Source organism: Sycon ciliatum, chromosome 9 (assembly GCF_964019385.1).
Source record: "Sycon ciliatum chromosome 9, ocSycCili1.1, whole genome shotgun sequence".
Classification (NCBI taxonomy): Eukaryota; Metazoa; Porifera; class Calcarea; order Leucosolenida; family Sycettidae; genus Sycon; species Sycon ciliatum.
The window spans coordinates 18,919,484-18,937,495 of record NC_088651.1 but is presented as its reverse complement, the minus strand read 5'-3'; the positions used below and the strand labels follow the sequence as shown (position 1 = coordinate 18,937,495).

Here is an 18,012-nt window from a genome sequence, read left to right as displayed (position 1 = left end):
CAAACTGTGACAACACGGCCCCAGCTACCAAGCATGATGAAGCGGCAATTGAGCGGAGCACCCCTTCAAAATTGTGGTTCGGATTTCCACCCTTTCTCTGCTGGCCTAGTTTCCCCCAGCCGGCTAAGCTTTCAGCGCACTTGCTTCCATTTCAGACCCTGCATGCTCGTCGCCGAGCAAAATGGTTCGCCATGTTTGCATTTATTGATGGATTTCCACGATCTATGGCTGGTTGGAAAGGCCTGAGCCAAGCGAAGACTCTCCTGGCAGTTCTCAGCTCCATAGGCATGCGAGCGTCACTTCTATGTGCTCTAGAAGAAGCCCTTACATGTCCCAGAATCGCTAAACAACTTCATAATACATTTTTGTTCGCCATCTCTCTCAAACTAAACCACACTTCACGATTAAACTGCGCTGCAAAGCTGGGATCCAAGTGCTGTTTTTGATGCCCCACACACATGCGCTGTAGCAAAGAGAAATCCCCTAAAAAAAAGCGAGTCGCGAGCAAAAAGTTTGAACTGATGGCCAGAAAGCGTATTTTTTGATTTTTGCAATTCTATTCGTCATCGCTCACTCAAATCTAGTCCTATCGCAAAGAACTTTATATCTCTGGAAAGCTGAGCTCAATACCTTTCCAACGGTATTATCGTTTGTGAAAATCGGCCGCCGTTGACATGAGTTACGACAGTTTGTACAGTGATATATGCCCTCCGTACTATTGCGTAGGCCGTAGAGCGAGATATCTCGTCATTAGCACTGAAAGGGTTATGGGCAGACTTGCCCGATCTCTGCATGCACGAGTCGCCGCCATTTTCTAGAATGCTCCGTGCGCACACTGCAGTCACGTGCCGTCATACACGGGTTTCTCATGGTCTGTGCTGATGACAGCGATTTGAGTGGCTTTTCTTGTTTGTTTTCTCTAAGCCATCCGCCGTACTGTTGCCTCGCTTGCCTGCCTGTACAAGCTGCACTACTTGCCTGGTCCTCCGCAGCTGCTCTCTGTGTTGCCACCGCGCCAAATCACCTCTACCAAGCCCAGAACTCGCAGCGGGCACGGTGCTGTCAGTGACCATGACCACCAGCTCCTACACCAGCTGCTGCATCTGCCCTGCTGGCACTGAAGCGCTCGTTCCCACACTGCAGCATCAGCGATTGGAACTCCCTCCCTGCCGCTCTCCTGTCCCAGCCTCCCCACAGGTAGAATGCAATCATTCAAAACGAATGTTTATCGCCATCTTCGCAGCACATACTGGCTCTGGGCAGTCGATTCCCTATGAATAGTATGATGCTATGATAGTTTCTCCCCCGCACTCGCTCGTGTCAAGCCTTGGGTTTTTGCATCTTTCTGTCCTGTACAGCTCTATCTTCTTCTTTCTTTTTCATTGTTGTTGGTGCGTGTTTTTGGCCGTGACGCCGAGACCTCAGGTCGGCAGGGTCATCAATGCCCCACCATCACTGCTGCATCTCGGTGCAGCGCCTGCTCATTAGTTGTCACGTTTGTCCTAGTCTCCGTACCATTGTCTTTCCTTGTTCTTTTCGAGCTGGTTATGTGAACATAGTAAAAAAAAGAAAAAAAGACGAAAAACATGCATATTAAAGGTTAAGCCTGAACTCAAATTTTCACCAGTTGTAGTCTTCGGGGTGCCGAGTCTTGGTCCGAGGAAGCTGAGATACTCCTTGAAAGTCGTCACCTGCTGGCGCGGTGACCAGGTGACTTGGGCACGCAGGAGCACGTGACCGCGTGTTCAACCATGTTCGATTTAGGAATAAAGGAGGAACGCTGCATCGCAGCATTCTCGGACCAAAACCAGTCGACTCAGCGTTCAAAAGACTACAACATATGGGCCAATCGCGGTCATCCGGGCTTTTATAAGAACGAAATGGCGCTTTTAGTGACATTTTGCATACAAATCGCCATCTAGCAGGGCGCAGTCACCCAGTTTCGGTAGAAGTGCGCGAGTTCGATTGGGAATAAAGGAAGAAGGGAGCGTCTCAGCTTCCTCGGACCAAGACTATTCGACTCGGCACCCCAAAGACTACAACTGGCGAAAATTTGATTTCAGGCTAAATTCCCCTTTTAATAGTGAATTTTTTCAGTCCTATGTTTCGGTTCTATGCTATGTAGGTTTTTGTATAGTGCATGTTTATAGTCCCTATTGGTTTCTTTCCTCACTGTTTGTCACCCCTACACCACATTATCCTGCTGCTGGTGCACATTGTGTATTTCGCGTTGTTTCACCTAAATTTTGTTTTTGTTTTCCCTCAAACCCGTGAACAATGCATATAAATCGTAGTAACTTTGTACTTTTTTAAATCTGAAAAATGTGTAGTTTGCGTGTGTAGGGCAGCATGGATTTTACAATAGTGCCCCAACCCACTACAGCACGAAGGTGTGCTTTATGTACTCTCGCCGTATGGCAAGGCTGGGAACAAGATGCATGCCAGCAGCAGGTTCGCAAATTCTCAAAGCACAACAACAAAATTAATTAAAACGGTTACGATCTTGCGCGCGCACAAGATCACAGAGATAAAAAGCATGGGGAGATCGGATGGCTAAAACTCTAACCCCGTTGGAATACCCTACCGTAGGGGGAGAGGGGGAGAGAGTATGTGGTACACTGCCCAAGCTAAAACACTAAAACAATACCAAACAATACCAAACATGCGGCCAGAATGTAGTTGGGAGGGGGGGGGGGGGGGGCAGGACAGTCCCCCCCCCCCCCTCCCCCATTGGTAATTGTAATGTTCCTGGTGATCGTGAAAATACACATAAGAAGAAAAAAACACGCACTTCAAGCAGAACAGTAGTCAACAACGAGCGAAGCAACACTAACTGGATGCGGAGAGGAGACACACAATCCTGGCGACTGCCCTACTACCCATTGCACAGTTCAGCATTCTTTAATCCGATTCTGAACAATAGACGAACACGGTTGTGCACTAGGTCCACATTCATCAAGTGTACAGAGAGTCAGTTCCATCAAACTAAACACGCATCAGCTCAACCGTGCGGCTACCACCCACACCACGAAACGGCAACAGTGATAGCATCATCGCTGCTAGGTTAACATTCATCAAATGCACAGAGAACTCCGGACTGATCCCCCGCTCAACACCTCCACCGCCGAGAGTGTGCAGAACTCTCACGACAGAGATTGGAGAGCACCTGGAACGGGACTATGCTGGCATACCAGATGGTGTTTGCATAGGATGCGAGATAACAATAGAGACACATGCTCTCTGCATTGTGAGACACATGCTCTGCGTTGTGCCCGGAAGCATGCCTTGCCTACAGAATGGGGAGTAGTTGCTATGCAACTGTCCCGCACTAAATCAACTATCGTTGTTCTCTTGTCCAGATTACAGTGGCCACAAAATGTTTGTGTGGTCATAAACACGATCAAATCAGCCCACCGTTGAACAACGCAGCGGATTACCGTGATCGCCGTGGTGCAGCAGTACAAGGAGAGAGTGTGATGTGCCTGTGAAGCAACTGACGCCTTGGTGCTGGGGTGGGCCCGACTGGGCAAGGTATCCGCCCGTGATCCGCACAGCAAACGTCACGGCGTCATGCTACGCATGCCGTGGCACCATGAGCCCTGTGTGAGGGCAATCGCATACCGTTTCAGACAACGTGCCCGAGGTCCTTGCTGCAAAATAGTGCTCGATATCCCCACAAGGGCAGAGCGGAGCGTACTACACAAGGCAGAACAACAGAGACCCACATCGTTCTTGCGACTCCAAGTTTCGTGCTCAAGAACACTCATACGCTCTGCCGTGTGCACCGTTTCAGACAGACGCTCTCGGAAGCTGCGGCACAGCAGCTGGGTGCAGACCAGGTGCAGGACTTCTCCGGCTGGCTGTTATCCACTCGGCTATTCAATACTGTTCTCTCTCAGACCACCAGTACTAGTACTTCCATAGTGTCACAAGCTCTAGCGCATCTGAATCTAGGACGTCTGTTGATGTGAGTTTCGGAAAGATCATATTGAGACAGCACAGAGACACCATGGATGCGGCGGGTTTGTATCTTTGGCAGTGCATGACATGCAATGAGCAGCAGGAAGATGGACGCCAGTACTATCCCTACTCTCCATTGAGTTCAGTGTGAGTCAGACGGAAGCACAAAACGTGGGTGGCGCCCATCATCGCGCCGCGGGCACGAGCGGCACGAGCGTAGACCAGCGCACAGCCCACTATCCAGCAAGGCAGTGAGCGCACTTTGCCCCAGCCTCCAATCGAAAGAGAGGCAGTGAACGTCCACACTACGAACAAACGCTACGATGCACGCAGGCACCAACTGGCCGCCTCCACAGCACGGCCGCTGCCACAGAAAAGATGAAACGGTAGTAGTCTGAATCCGAGTAGATCACTGCCCTGTATCACACAGGGGAGGGGGGTCAATGTGCCGACAGCAACTCAGAATTGCCAGCTCCACAGAACAGTAGATAGCTGGTAAGCACCTGTAGCTTGTACATGATACCACGGTATCATCAACCAAAACCTCAAAGTCCTGAAAAACCACACAAAATCAACACCAGGCCACGCAAAACGCACGTGCACACACGTGCCAGCCGGACATCAGCGCTTGCCCCACGGATGGAGTACGTGCGGTGGTGACGACGATGATGATGATGGCGGCAGGCAGCACAGCGCAAACCCAACACCGGGTTTACCTACACCACAGCCTGCTCAGCTAGATCACACAGTCGCCGCATCCTCTCCTGACACGGTGTGGGTGGCTGGTCTTGGTCAGTGGCATTGCTGCCGGTGCTGATCAAGCAAGGGCGCTTTCCCTTCGGCTCTAAAGATACGCCAGACCCTGTATCACCACCCTAAAAGACGCACAGAACATGCACACGCACACACGCACGCACACACACACACACACACACACACACACACACACACACACAAAAGCACTCATGAACCATCATACAGTGCTACTCAATGCATTTCACAGCCCAGTGTTCGCGGGTCTAGCAGGTCTAGCAGCAACAGCAGCAAGCAGGTCTAGGTCTAGCAGCAACAGCAGCAAGCAGGTCTAGGTCTAGCAGCAACAGCAGCAAGCAGGTCTAGGTCTAGCAGCAACAGCAGCAAGCAGGTCTAGGTCTAGCAGCAACAGCAGCAAGCAGGTCTAGGTCTAGCAGCAACAGCAGCAACAGCAGCAAGCAGGTCTAGGTCGAGCAGCAACAGCAGCAAGCAGGTCTAGGTCTAGCAGCAACAGCAGCAAGCAGGTCTAGGTCTAGCAGCAACAGCAGCAAGCAGGTCTAGGTCTAGCAGCAACAGCAGCAAGCAGGTCTAGGTCTAGCAGCAACAGCAGCAAGCAGGTCTAGGTCTAGCAGCAACAGCAGCAAGCAGGTCTAGGTCTAGCAGCAACAGCAGCAAGCAGGTCTAGGTCTAGCAGCAACAGCAGCAAGCAGGTCTAGGTCTAGCAGCAACAGCAGCAGCAGCAGCAAGCAGGTCTAGGTCTAGCAGCCACAGCAGCAACAGCAGCAACAGCAGCAAGCAGGTCTAGGTCTAGCAGCAACAGCAGCAACAGCAGCAACAGCAGCAAGCAGGTCTAGGTCTAGGTCTAGCAGCAACAGCAGCAAGCAGGTCTAGGTCTAGCAGCAACAGCAGCAAGCAGGTCTAGGTCTAGCAGCAACAGCAGCAAGCAGGTCTAGGTCTAGCAGCAACAGCAGCAAGCAGGTCTAGGTCTAGCAGCAACAGCAGCAAGCAGGTCTAGGTCTAGCAGCAACAGCAGCAAGCAGGTCTAGGTCTAGCAGCAACAGCAGCAAGCAGGTCTAGGTCTAGCAGCAACAGCAGCAAGCAGGTCTAGGTCTAGCAGCAACAGCAGCAAGCATGTCTAGGTCTAGCAGCAACAGCAGCAAGCAGGTCTAGGTCTAGCAGCAACAGCAGCAAGCAGGTCTAGGTCTAGCAGCAACAGCAGCAAGCAGGTCCAGGTCTAGCAGCAACAGCAGCAGCATCAACAGAAGCACCAGCAGCATCAACAGAAGCACCAGCAGCAACAGCACCAGCACAACCACCACCACCAACAACAAAAACAGCATCACCATAATCAAGAGTACATAACCCCCCAGAGTGTGCAACTCCACTATGGGTGCTGTCCCCACAGAATTTCAAGTTGACGTCATTTTGATGATGCAATGCGCACTGTACACGGATTATCAGACGAATCCGGAACCTGTGGTTGACCGAAGCCGATCGATCCTGTACAAGTTATTGCAAAGAAAAACGTGTGATGCGTTGACACCCGTACACATGTTGTAAATCACAGGTGCAAGGATCATTGCGTCATAAATAATGACGTCAACTTGAAATTCTGTCGGGACAGCAGGGTATGTGGGAGTTGCACACTCTGGGGGGGGGGGTTATTTACTCTTGCCATAATGCGACAACAGACATTTTGAAAGGGCAACTTACAGTGTCCATTGCTTCTTCTCCGACCGTTTTTCGTGATGTCGACTCCTGACCAGTGAGAGATGAAGTCATGCCAGAGCCACTAGTACCATGTGCTGCACTGGCACCCTCCTTCCCTCCTTCTCCTTGCTCACGAAGACCAGAGATGATCGGGCGGCAGCGAGCCAGAACGGTGCGTACCTTGTCCAGGTGTCTGCAAACACACACACACACACACGCGCGCGCGTGCGCATGCGCACACATAGACACACCACACACACACGCACCCACATGCACACACACATGCGCGTGCACACACACACACACACACACACACATTCCAAATCCGTATCCCACACAGCACATGGTAAAGTCAAGAAATAAAACAAATCTAGAGCATACCCCATGGCGTGCCATGACCACTGGCTACATATACAACTTGCAGTCAATCATGTCAGTAAGGACCTCGGGCAAAACAAAAACTCCCGGATAAAGACACAATCTTCAGATGTAGTGACTACAGTCCATTCATCGGAAACTGTCCCGCTGGCTTTTGAAAGTCCGATTTGGGCCGAATTGAGGATCAAAAACCCACTTAAAATCTCAAAAATCTGGGTTTTGGATCTGCTTCTCCACACATTTTGCCATGGCATACCCGTCCCAATTTTGTAAAACCTGCCTGAATTTCTATTTCCCTGTTCTTGGACTTTTCTGGCCTCAAATGTGGCTAGGAGTAATTGCATGGGTCACACAATGCAGGATGTACTGTTGTTTTCATGATATCTACAACTATGTGCGGGAGACACCAAAAAGTTAGGGTGCCAGTTTCCAATGAATGGACTGTAGTTGGCTGCCTACTTTCAACCTGGCGAACAATGACCACCCGTGAACCCGTGAACAGCGGTTTTCTCATGCACGACCGAGCGTCGTCCTTCGCAAGGCTAACTGAATTCACGAGCAATGCGTATTGGCGTACATTGCAGTACTCAACAAGAGGTGGAGGGCGGCTGAGTCATGCATTCCCATTTACTGTATAAGCAGAAATATTCGTCTGGAATTTAATTTCGTCTTTTTCGTCCAAGGAACTTTTGGACTAAATTAAATGCCGGACGAATGTCATTTTGTCCATCTATTCTATACACTCTTGTGATCCATGGACGAAATTTTCAACCGGACGAACTCCCTTTCTTTGGAGTTGGACGAAATTATTGACCGACGAAATTTTCTGCCTCTACAGTATCAGCAAGATTGCACGACACGCACATGATTGAGACATCGCCATCGCAGATCCCATCCACTAGGCGCTGCACACTCTCGGGTCACGTTCTCTTTCGGCCAGAGTGGAGCATCAAATATTGAGGGTTATAGAAATGGCCAGACTTGCATCACATGCCACCATACAACAGGCAACGTCACAAGACAAACGAAAGCACCGGATTAGAGGTGGGGAGCATGAGCGGGAGCTTACCCTTGCATTTCCGTGATGGCTGACTGGCGCTGTGTCCGCTGTCTATCCATCATTACCCGGAGTGTTTCACGGGCCTATAGGACAGGACCACACAAGTACACACACATTCACCATTGACCACCCTCTGACGCCCATCGCCGGAGGCGATGATAGCAATGCTACAGCGGAAGCCATTGCAACTTTTGCTGGGATTGCACCATTCAACAGCTTGGAAGGCTGAAGAATTGACCGCCACTATTCAGCCTGGTCTACACCACACGACTACAAAGCGGCTTTTTCTGGCCAGTGAATCTCTACTTTTTGGTCTTTTTCACTTTTTTTCTCGCACACATATCACATCACATACTCGGGCATGCACTGGCTGTTGGTAACCACCCAGGAGAATGAAAGAAAAGTCAGGAGTCTGAGAAAGAGAAGAAAAGACGCGTGTGACCATAATCATCGGGAATCGAACCTGCAACCTATCGATTGGAAATCGCTGCACATACCACTGCACCACATGGGACACATATCACGCACGCACACGCACACACACACACACACACACACACACACACACGCACACACACTCGTTGCAGAATTTTCAATCGAAGAGAAGTTTGTTCGCAGTGTATTCCCAACGTCACGAGAAATCTCCTCTTCTCCACCCTCTCAGCGAGCCTGAATGTCCTCCCGAGGAGACATCGCCTCTAGCAAAACGTTGCTGATCCGCTATAATTTCGTGCAGACTGGTCGTGGTGATAATGCGTAATTTTGAATCTGGAATACAAGTAAGTATTCAACCAGCTCTCCCTCATAGACACAAGCAGCTGATGCACAATAATCAAGGCTCTCACGTGCGGTTTTCATCGATGTTGGGCATATCACTTTGAGTTTACCATTCGGGGAGAGCGGATCAGCTTTGTTCGCTCTCCTGTCTATTGAGAATAAGTGTCGTAAACCATACTTAATCACCCGCAATGGTGTAATATAAAGGGATTCACGGAATGGATTCCACGACCAATGAGGAAGAAGCTAAAATCCGAAAGTCCTACAAGAACATAGTAGAGGTCCGCAAAAGGAGCAACGCAGATGGAATCTTTCTGGCAATGGTAACCTGCGGCTTACCAGAGAGCAGAACCAGCATTGCCAATACCTCAAAAGCTAACGACAATATCCTGACTGGGACTGGGCTGTCGTGGTGGTCACAAAAGAAAACTCAGCATCACACATGGCTCCCGTGAGCAGTGGTGAGTGCTCCCGACGTTTCCACGCATGCTTGGCTGTGTGTGACGGGTATGAAAAATTTCAAGAAAAAAAACTGACCGACCACGATGGGACTCGAACCCACAATCTTCTGATTCGAAGTCAGACGCCTTATCCGTTAGGCCACGCGGTCAGGATATTGATTGACTTCGGAATTGGAAAGCTAGTACACGAACTTGCTTTAGTGCTGCTCAATGAAATCTGATCGTGTGAATCAAGTTTGCCTACCCTGCACCAGTTTACACCCCGGTGCTGGCAGGTCTAGGGTTGGACAGCAACGTGGCTGATACTGTACTATGTATGTGAAGGGTAGGCTGGTCACCTAATTCTACATTACACCTGAAACCTGGCAGGTCTCTGGCACCGAAATTTTAATGCACCTAAAATTACATGTTATACAGTACCGTAAAGTACCGTTGATCCGCCCCCTCTCTAATTCCCGCCCCCTGTCCATTTTCTACCTGTGAAGCGATTCCGGCGTATACAACGAAATATGATGTTGAACCGACGCTTGCACTGCTGTACACAATATGTGCCAATCCAGGATGAAAATGTGCACAATTTAGCACATCGAGTCTGATCCTCCAAGTTGTTGTACATCGTACTGCACTTGACAGCCTTGATCTAATTCCCGCCCCCTGCCGAAAAACCAGCTGGGATGCGACATGGCGTGGGGGGGGGGGGGGGGGGCGGGCGGATCAACGGTACTTTAGGGGCCATCCGTAAATATCGATAGTTTTTTCAATCCGTGAATTTTACAAAGTAACCAGGACCCACCACCCACCCCCCTACTTTTTACGGAATAAAATATTGATGACACATGTACTGTACCTACATAAATGTAGGTGGAGTCCATGGAGTCCATACACACGCAGGCATGCGCTCACCGTGTCATTCATAACTAGAAGAACTTATCTTTTTTGGCAGCTGTACCAAACAAAGTAGTCTGCCGTGCCATTTTCGTTAAGCAGCTGTACCAAACAAAGTAGTCTGCCGTGCCATTTTCGTGAGGCCACGCTCCACATGGGAACTGTTCCAACCATTGGCGATGTAGCAATTCTTCGATGTGGAGGTCAAATAAGAGCTGGACTTGACCCGGATTAATCAGGTATTGTGATACTTCGAATAATTGTGCAATAATTATACTTGTGAATAATATCTGACAAACTTCCCTCTTTCTTTTGCTTCAAGAGTTTCGATCTCCACTACATTTTTTGGAGACAACAATCTACGTGTACGTGTGGTTCGACGCACGCAGACCCACGCACACGCAGTACTGGGCGCCAGGTCCGCGTGTCATCGATATTTTATTTACTTTGAATTTCGGCTGCACCCACCACCCAGGTACGAAAATTTCACGGATTGTAAAAACTATCGACATTTACGGACGGCCCCTAAAATATCGATGACACGCGGACCTGGCGCCCAGTACTGCGTGTGCGTGGGTCTGCGTGCGTCGAACCACACGTACACGTAGATTGTTGTCTCCAAAAAATGTAGTGGAGATCGAAACTCTTGAAGCAAAAGAAAGAGGGAAGTTTGTCAGATATTATTCACAAGTAAAATTATTAGGGATGAAACGATCATCCATTTCTTCTTATCGAGTACCGTTTATTATTAACGATCGAGTTATCATAAAACGAGTATGCTGAATTTGTATGACAAATATATTTTACTGGTCTCCGGGGAATATGTGCATGACACACCGGATCCCAAAAGTGCGAAGGTGCCTAGAAAAAGGTGTGAATTTTGTCACCTTGGATGACGCGTGCTGGAGTTGACTATGCAGACAGTGCGACTTAGCTAGTACTATGCACATGTACACTGCACATGTACAAGTCGTGCATACTCGATAACAGCATAACGAGTAGCGATCACAGAGATAACGAGTAAGTTCCGAGTAATCGGTATAATCGTTTCATCCCTAATAATTATTGCACAATTATTCGAAGTATCACAATACTTGATTAATCCGGGTCAAGTCCAGCTCTTATTTGAACTCCACATCGAAGAATTGCTACATCGCCAATGGTTGGAACAGTTCCCATGTGGAGCGTGGCCTAACGAAAATGGCACGGCAGACTACTTTGTTTGGTACAGCTGCCAAAAAAGATAAGTTTCTCAAAGAGCTTGACAGCCCTGGTGAAGACGACGATGGCTACTACGCCGTCATCGAGGCCTTGTGGACTGTTGAAACGTCCAATAATCGATCTGCGTTTTTCACCAAAGCACAGAAGCAGTGGATGGAGACGTTTTCCGCAGACCCGCAGGCAAGGTCGGAGATCATCCAAAAGGCCAATTCACTCAGAGAGAAGGACGGGCAGAAGCTAGGAAGTAGCATTATAGTCATACGCTGTATGGTTTCTTATGTATTCAGCAATGCATGTGCTTGCTGGATTGATTGCCCATAAAGGGTATGATGTATTTGGAATGAGCTGAAGAGCAAGTGATTCTTGGACAACATTCCTGGCATAAGTCTGCCAAAATACATTGCTGTACTCTAGTTATGAATGACACGGTGAGCGCATGCCTGCGTGTGTATGGACTCCATGGACTCCACCTACATTTTTTTATGTAGGTACAGTACATGTGTCATCAATATTTTATTCCGTAAAAAGTAGGGGGGTGGGTGGTGGGTCCTGGTTACTTTGTAAAATTCACGGATTGAAAAAACTATCGATATTTACGGATGGCCCCTTACAGCATTCACATGCTTGATTGAATTTCAGCGAGCAGCGCCGTACTTCACCAAAGCAGGAGATCAGTCCCAGTTTTCGATCTGAAATAAAAAAGCACACATTTGCTTGGTCGATTCTCAAAAGGAATTCACAGAAGCTTTTTTTTGCGATGCCCGGTGTGATGCGCGATGCCGAAATGCAACGAGATCTTGCGAAACACCATTCTGAGGAGAAGTCAGTGAACCGGCGTCGCATTGCTGATTTGCGCCAAAGCGCGATGCAAGGACGACCACTACCTGCTATCGGGTACAACTTACAACTGCTTTTCGGCATAGAAGGTCCAAATGATGCATCACGAAAGCTGAGCCAAACGCGCTGTTCTGGTGAATCCCGTTCTAGGTTGTAGCAACCAAGCCCGCCCTTAGTCGGGGGTCAAGGGTGACATTGCTACTTAGCTTTGCTCTTGAGCCCCACTACCAGCGACGCAGGGTTCCGGATGACGACAGGGTTCCACACCAACGTACCCACTCCTAAACGACGGAGCGCCAGCTGGAGACAGCTACCATCTACTCATCACCGTACCTAGGCAAAACTCTACTTTTAAAGCAGACTTCACCGCCGGTTGGGCCAATGTCCTGTCTACCATAAGGCTGTGGAAGTTGGACATTGTCGATAAAGAGGCGGCTAATTCCAATACTGTAAATCAACAAATATTCGGCGCATGTTTATTTTCGGCTACTCTAATTTCAGAAATTTTCGGTGCTCAATATGTTCAGTATGAGAGCAAAAAGCTAGGTTAGGTGAACAGAAATTTTAGGTACAGAGAAGCAGTTCCCTATTGGGTTACGTGTAGGGGTCAAAGGGGTGTACTGGGTACCCAGGTACCCGACCGTTAATCTCAGGTACCGTTAGTAAAAGGGTACCCGTTTGGATTTTGATGAACCGGTCAGTACGGAGCAACACTGCTGGGATCGTGTATTCCAGGCGGGAGTCAATTATTTACAACTCCACGCTGGATGTCTGCATTGTTTTTGCGTTTTTGCACCTAGTAGATCTACTCCTGCGACCATCAGACACCAATCGATTTGCGAATCACAATGTGATAATCAAAATGCAGCCCGAGAACAGATGAATTAAAATCTTGATTCATGTGAAAATTGCGCAAAAATTAAACATGGCTGCTAAAGGGTACCCGTTAACCCGCCCGTTAAGAAAATTACCCGTTCGTTAGTTAAAGGTACACCCGTTTGACCCCTAGTTACGTGTGTTAGTGTTTGTTCGGTGTATTGAAATTTTAGGTATGAAACAGACGCACCGAAAGTACCGAAAATAAAAGTACACCGAAAATTTGTGAAATTACAGTATTTCCGGCCTGATCATGTTTGGCCGAAATTAAATTTTCCAAGGTTCAGTGTGACAGTGTATACAGGCGGCTGCAGCAGTACAGGCCGAAAATTTGTTGCAGCCGAAATGAGGTTTAGCCTAGCCCTGGGAGGCCGAAATTTGAATGGGCCGAAAATACGTAGATTTACAGTAAGCAAAACAACCCAGGTGTGTGTTGGGGGGGGGGGGGGGGGGGTGTATACCAACTAATCGGTCAGAACCGTACCTGATGTGGTCTGTATTCATTTATCAGGTGATGAAGATTGATGAACAGCAAGCTGATATCGTTGACCTTCTCCTCCCTCTGTTTTCAGGTCGAGCATATGTGAGAACACATATGAACGGACAAACACACCCACACACACAAACGCATGCGTGCACGCACACACGAACGTGCGTGTACGCACACACACACACACACACACACACACACACACACACACACACACACACACACACACGCGCACACACACGCACACACACACAAACAGACACGCACAAACAGACACACACAGAATTAATACGATCATAAAAGGCAAAATTAATGAAATCACAAAAACGCCATCAGATCGTGAACAACACACTAGGAAGTCGGGGACATTGGTGAGCATGCTTCCCACATCAAATTAGTGTATGTGTGTGTGTGTGTGTGTGTGCGTGCGTGCGTGCGTGCGTGCGTGCGTGCGTGCGTGCGGGTGTGTGTGTGTGTGTGTGTGTGTGTGTGTGTGTGTGTGTGTGGTGTGTGTGGTGTGTGTGGTGTGTGTGGTGCGCGTGTGCGCGTGTGTGTGTGTGTGTGTGTGTGTGTGTGTGTGTGTGTGTGTGTGTGTGTGTGTGTGTGTGTGTGTGTGTGTGTGTGTGTGTGTGTGTGTGTGTGTGTGTGTGTGTGTGTGTGTGTGTGTGTGTGTGTGTGTGTGTGTGTGTGTGTGTGTGTGTGTGTGTGTGTGTGTGTGTGTGTGTGTGTGTGTGTGTGTGTGTGTGTGTGTGAGCATGCTTCCCACATCAAATTAGTGTGTGTGTGGGGAGGGGGGGGGGGGGGGGGGAACCAGAACGAGAGCAAAAGCCAGACACACGAATAGAGAAGGCAATAGCGTCAACATTGTGAATAACGACTTAGGGTATAACAGTCCGTCGCGAATAACAACACAATCTCCAGGTCTACTTGTAGTGACTATTTGATTGCATACTTTCAAGTAGTGCTGAGTCGGGTAGCATTTTCTTCGCGTATCGGGTTCGGAAAATTTTCCACGGGTAGCACAGGTACCCGATCGGGTAATGTTTTCATGGTAACACCACAATGCACCCCTTCCTTTACACACTGGGCAGACATGCGGAGTATTACATTTATTTGTACAAGTGCACTGTACTTGATGTCTTCTGCGACTTCGGGTTTTCGGGTACTATTCTCTACCCATTTACCCGAGGTCCTCACGGGTAGCACGGGTACCCGACTACCCGTGCACACCACTACTTTCAAGCTCACAAATAACGACAACTAGCACATAACAACAATTAATCATGCACGAGCGAGGGTTGCTATAAGCCCTGTGCACATTGTACAGACGCAAGAAATCTCGTAGAATCCAGTAGATCCAGCTGGGTGTTGAATGTGCAGGGCCCGATTGTGTTTTCTGCTACAGTTGAACATCGATTATCCGACCACCTCTGGACAGACAACTGTCAGGCGGTGTTCAGATAAGGCAAATGTTCCGGATAAGAAAAACTGTCACTCACACACTTTCAGTGGTTATTACTAGCCGCACGACCTTTTTACTTTTTACTTTTCAAAATTTTCGTATTTTTTGAATGGCTCACTACATGCACAGTGCGTACTCTACGGCACGTGCGCCCAAAAAAACTGTTACGGATAATCGAATGGTCGGATAGTCGATGTGCGGATAATCGCTGTTCAACTGTATTCCCACTACGAAACATGCCCTGAATGCATTTCACACAAAACCATTTTTCGGACGAAGATATGTCGCTTCTCTGCGGTTGACGTCACAGTATAAGAATTAGCAGAGAAGCAGTGTTCTCTGTCCACCCGGGAACGGGTTTGAGGGAGCACGGTGTGGGATAAAAGCGGGTGACGAGTGCAGGGTCGGCCTCTTTTGTCTTGTGCTATGCTGTGGTGGCCCCCACCGGCAATGTTGACGTGTCCAGTAGGTGTACACGTATGAGTGAGTGTGCGGATGTGTGCGCAACGAGTGGAGCGCAGGGTGGACAGAGGACTAGGCAGTCATTAGCTCTATTCAAAGTGATGAAGCTTGAAAGGCGCTCATCTGCCATTGATTATCGGGCTAACCTGGTCAAACACGCATGCAAGGCACACAATGAACACTCAACCGGCCATGTACAGACCTATGGAATTTTGGACATCTGTAAAACGTGCACAGGGTCTATTGGCAATTTTGCCGCTAACGACTAACCTTTGGACTACTGGGAGCCTGGATCAGAATTGCCAGCAAGTCCAGGAAACTCATCACGATGGACATGTTGAGCTTGCGCATTTCACTGATACGATCTGGTCGAACATGAAAGAGAGGACACAAACACGCACACATGCATGCACACACGCACATGCACGCGCGCACGCACACACACACACACACACACGCATGCGCACATGCACGTACGCACGCACCCGCACACATGCACGTACGTACACACACACACACACACACACACACACACACACACACACACACATCTCCTATCCATGTGTAACATGCTAGAATACATGTACAACCCGCCATGTTTGTGCATTCCACTGCATCATTGCGCTGACCATTCATGCGCCACTTCCCCAAGGTGTCAAGCGGTATAACTATATTTGTAGGATGTGCTTAGTCAAATTCTAATCTGTTCATTCTTCGGCACTCCGTTCTTCGGCACTCCGTTCTTCGGCACCCGGCAGTGGTGTAGAGGAGAGTGTTGAATGCTCACCAGTATTGCTGCTTGAGTACAACTGCTGAATACCCTGGCTGGACAATGGTCGTAGGATCTCCTCATCCACCTGCATATGCACACCCGTACACACGTGCACACACACACACACGTGCACACACACACACACACGCACACACACACACACACACACACACACACACACACACACACACACCGGGTTCAAGTCAAAGGAAGGTAGAAGAACACACAGAACGCTCCTACTCTGCTCTCATACATCCTGACCACCAGTGCACCAGTGCTAGGATCCTAGCACTAATGAACATACGTATCTCCCCCAGTCTATGTCCAAGTGACTATGTACATGTACGTGCGTTTGAATTTTCAAATTTCTCCAAAAACGTGACCGCGTGTACGGACTACGGGTCAAGAACTGTGCCCGTGTGATGACACGACCACCTGTTTCGGACGTAGATGTAAACGGGAGTCAGAGAACGTAGTGTGATGACGACCTTACGTGTCAATTGAAGCATATCTACTCTATCTAGTAAGTAGCCTAGTTATAGAATTCGAGTTTGCAGATCTTCCAATATCGTGTTGGGTGCAGAGACAAGCCTCTATTGACATGTACCAAGAAGCCAGGGGCAGATTAGTTCTGCAGAACAGGAATATGAGTTGGGCACATCGGCCTCTACGGCCTTTGGACAATCCTTAAATAAAAATCAATCAATTACATGGTGAATGGTCGCCGCATAAACAAGCGACAGAAGTCGAGCAACGTTAGAACACTTTTTTCATCCTCTTATTATTGTTTGACCTAGCTCTGCCTTTCGGTATTGACCACTCTATTGGACAGCCTGGAACACCTCTGCTTTTAGAAGTCGACCAATGCGTCGATGCACGACATGATCAGCCAGGTCAGTAAATTTACTCCGAAAATTTATTTTTCATTGCTATCAGGTTCGCTATCAGGCTCGGCCTCATTTTCCACTGTGCTGCGCTGATGAGTCCACAAAGGACGAAACAGTTCTGCCCGCAGATTTGAGTTTATAAATTATGATAATATTATTCGCAGATTGAGGATAATATTATTTCATCAATTTCGATCTACACAACTCACTTCCAGCGGAGCACCGAAACACGAGTAGGAGCCACTCGGAATCGCCGGAGGTTTCGGCGCAGTCCCATTCGCCACGGCATCGTCCGTGTACGAGCTGTAGTATGCTACTGGTGGTGGTGGAAATGATGATTGGGCTTTGCTCTCCTCTCCCATGATTTGAGGACGACGAACAAAACGCCACTGGATGATTCAAAGAAAGTGGGTGCTCTCCAGAACGCTCCTGCAGCGTCTTTCCCGTGGGCAAACAATACCTATAGGTCAGAAAGACTTCTTGTTTCACGCTGCTTAGTGTTGTTGAACACCAACCAGCGACGAAGAGGCTTCACAATTGTTATACCATTTTCAATTATTTTCTCAGAAGATGACTGTTTTGATTTTTTCTTTTTGCTTTGTTTGAAAATGTTTGCAACATAAAAAAATCGATCAGGGAATTGTAAAAAACCCAAATCACCGCCAAATCAGGGTAAAGACGCCGGTAAATCGATAACCTATGCGTTTCATTGTGAATCTCACTGTGACTGGACAGCGCTGCAGCATGCAAGCATGCAACCCGTGATCGTGAGTCGTAGATTTACCGTAGCGTGCCGCGATTCGTACGAAACTCGACAACCACGTGTAGTCTCTTCCCCCCGGGGCCCGGCCCCCCGACCAGCGTTGTACACTGTTCTTGTACATGTACTAAGTTAGTAAGCAGTTCCGTACCGGGGGACAGGGACTCCCGGGTAGTACAGTACGAGCCCACAAGTTAAGTACAAAGGCTAGAGGACAAAGGTCGTACAGTGGCTGCACTTCACGAAGGTCGAAGAAGACCA

At 48.6% G+C, this 18,012-nt stretch overlaps 1 protein-coding gene and 1 non-coding gene across 2 annotated transcripts; both read right to left on the bottom strand.

The window, feature by feature from the left end:
• Positions 1–2,716: 2,716 nt before the first annotated feature.
• Positions 2,717–17,542, bottom strand: LOC135824437 (mediator of RNA polymerase II transcription subunit 7-like). Its single transcript, XM_065337176.1, has 7 exons — positions 17,201–17,542; positions 16,120–16,189; positions 15,603–15,697; positions 13,403–13,480; positions 7,871–7,944; positions 6,427–6,616; positions 2,717–4,835 (listed from the first exon to the last, which is right to left on the bottom strand). The coding sequence occupies exons 1-7, from the start codon at positions 17,351–17,353 to the stop codon at positions 4,677–4,679; spliced, it is 819 nt and encodes a 272-aa protein (XP_065193248.1). The 5' UTR covers positions 17,354–17,542; the 3' UTR covers positions 2,717–4,676.
• On the bottom strand, positions 9,176–9,248 carry Trnar-ucg (transfer RNA arginine (anticodon UCG)). The gene has a single exon. It is a non-coding gene; the product is annotated as a tRNA-Arg (tRNA).
• Positions 17,543–18,012: the final 470 nt, after the last annotated feature.

What these genes read in the sequence shown, in the direction of transcription:
- LOC135824437 (XM_065337176.1), bottom strand. Translation starts at nt 17,353, where the DNA reads ATGGGAGAGGAGAGCAAAGCCCAATCATCATTTCCACCACCACCAGTA. An exon ending in GTTTCGGTGCTCCGCTGGAA is followed by an intron (nt 16,190 to 17,200) that starts GTGAGTTGTGTA and finishes GTGCATATGCAG; the next exon opens with GTGGATGAGGAGATCCTACG. An exon ending in AGGCTCCCAGTAGTCCAAAG is followed by an intron (nt 13,481 to 15,602) that starts GTTAGTCGTTAG and finishes ACCTGAAAACAG; the next exon opens with AGGGAGGAGAAGGTCAACGA.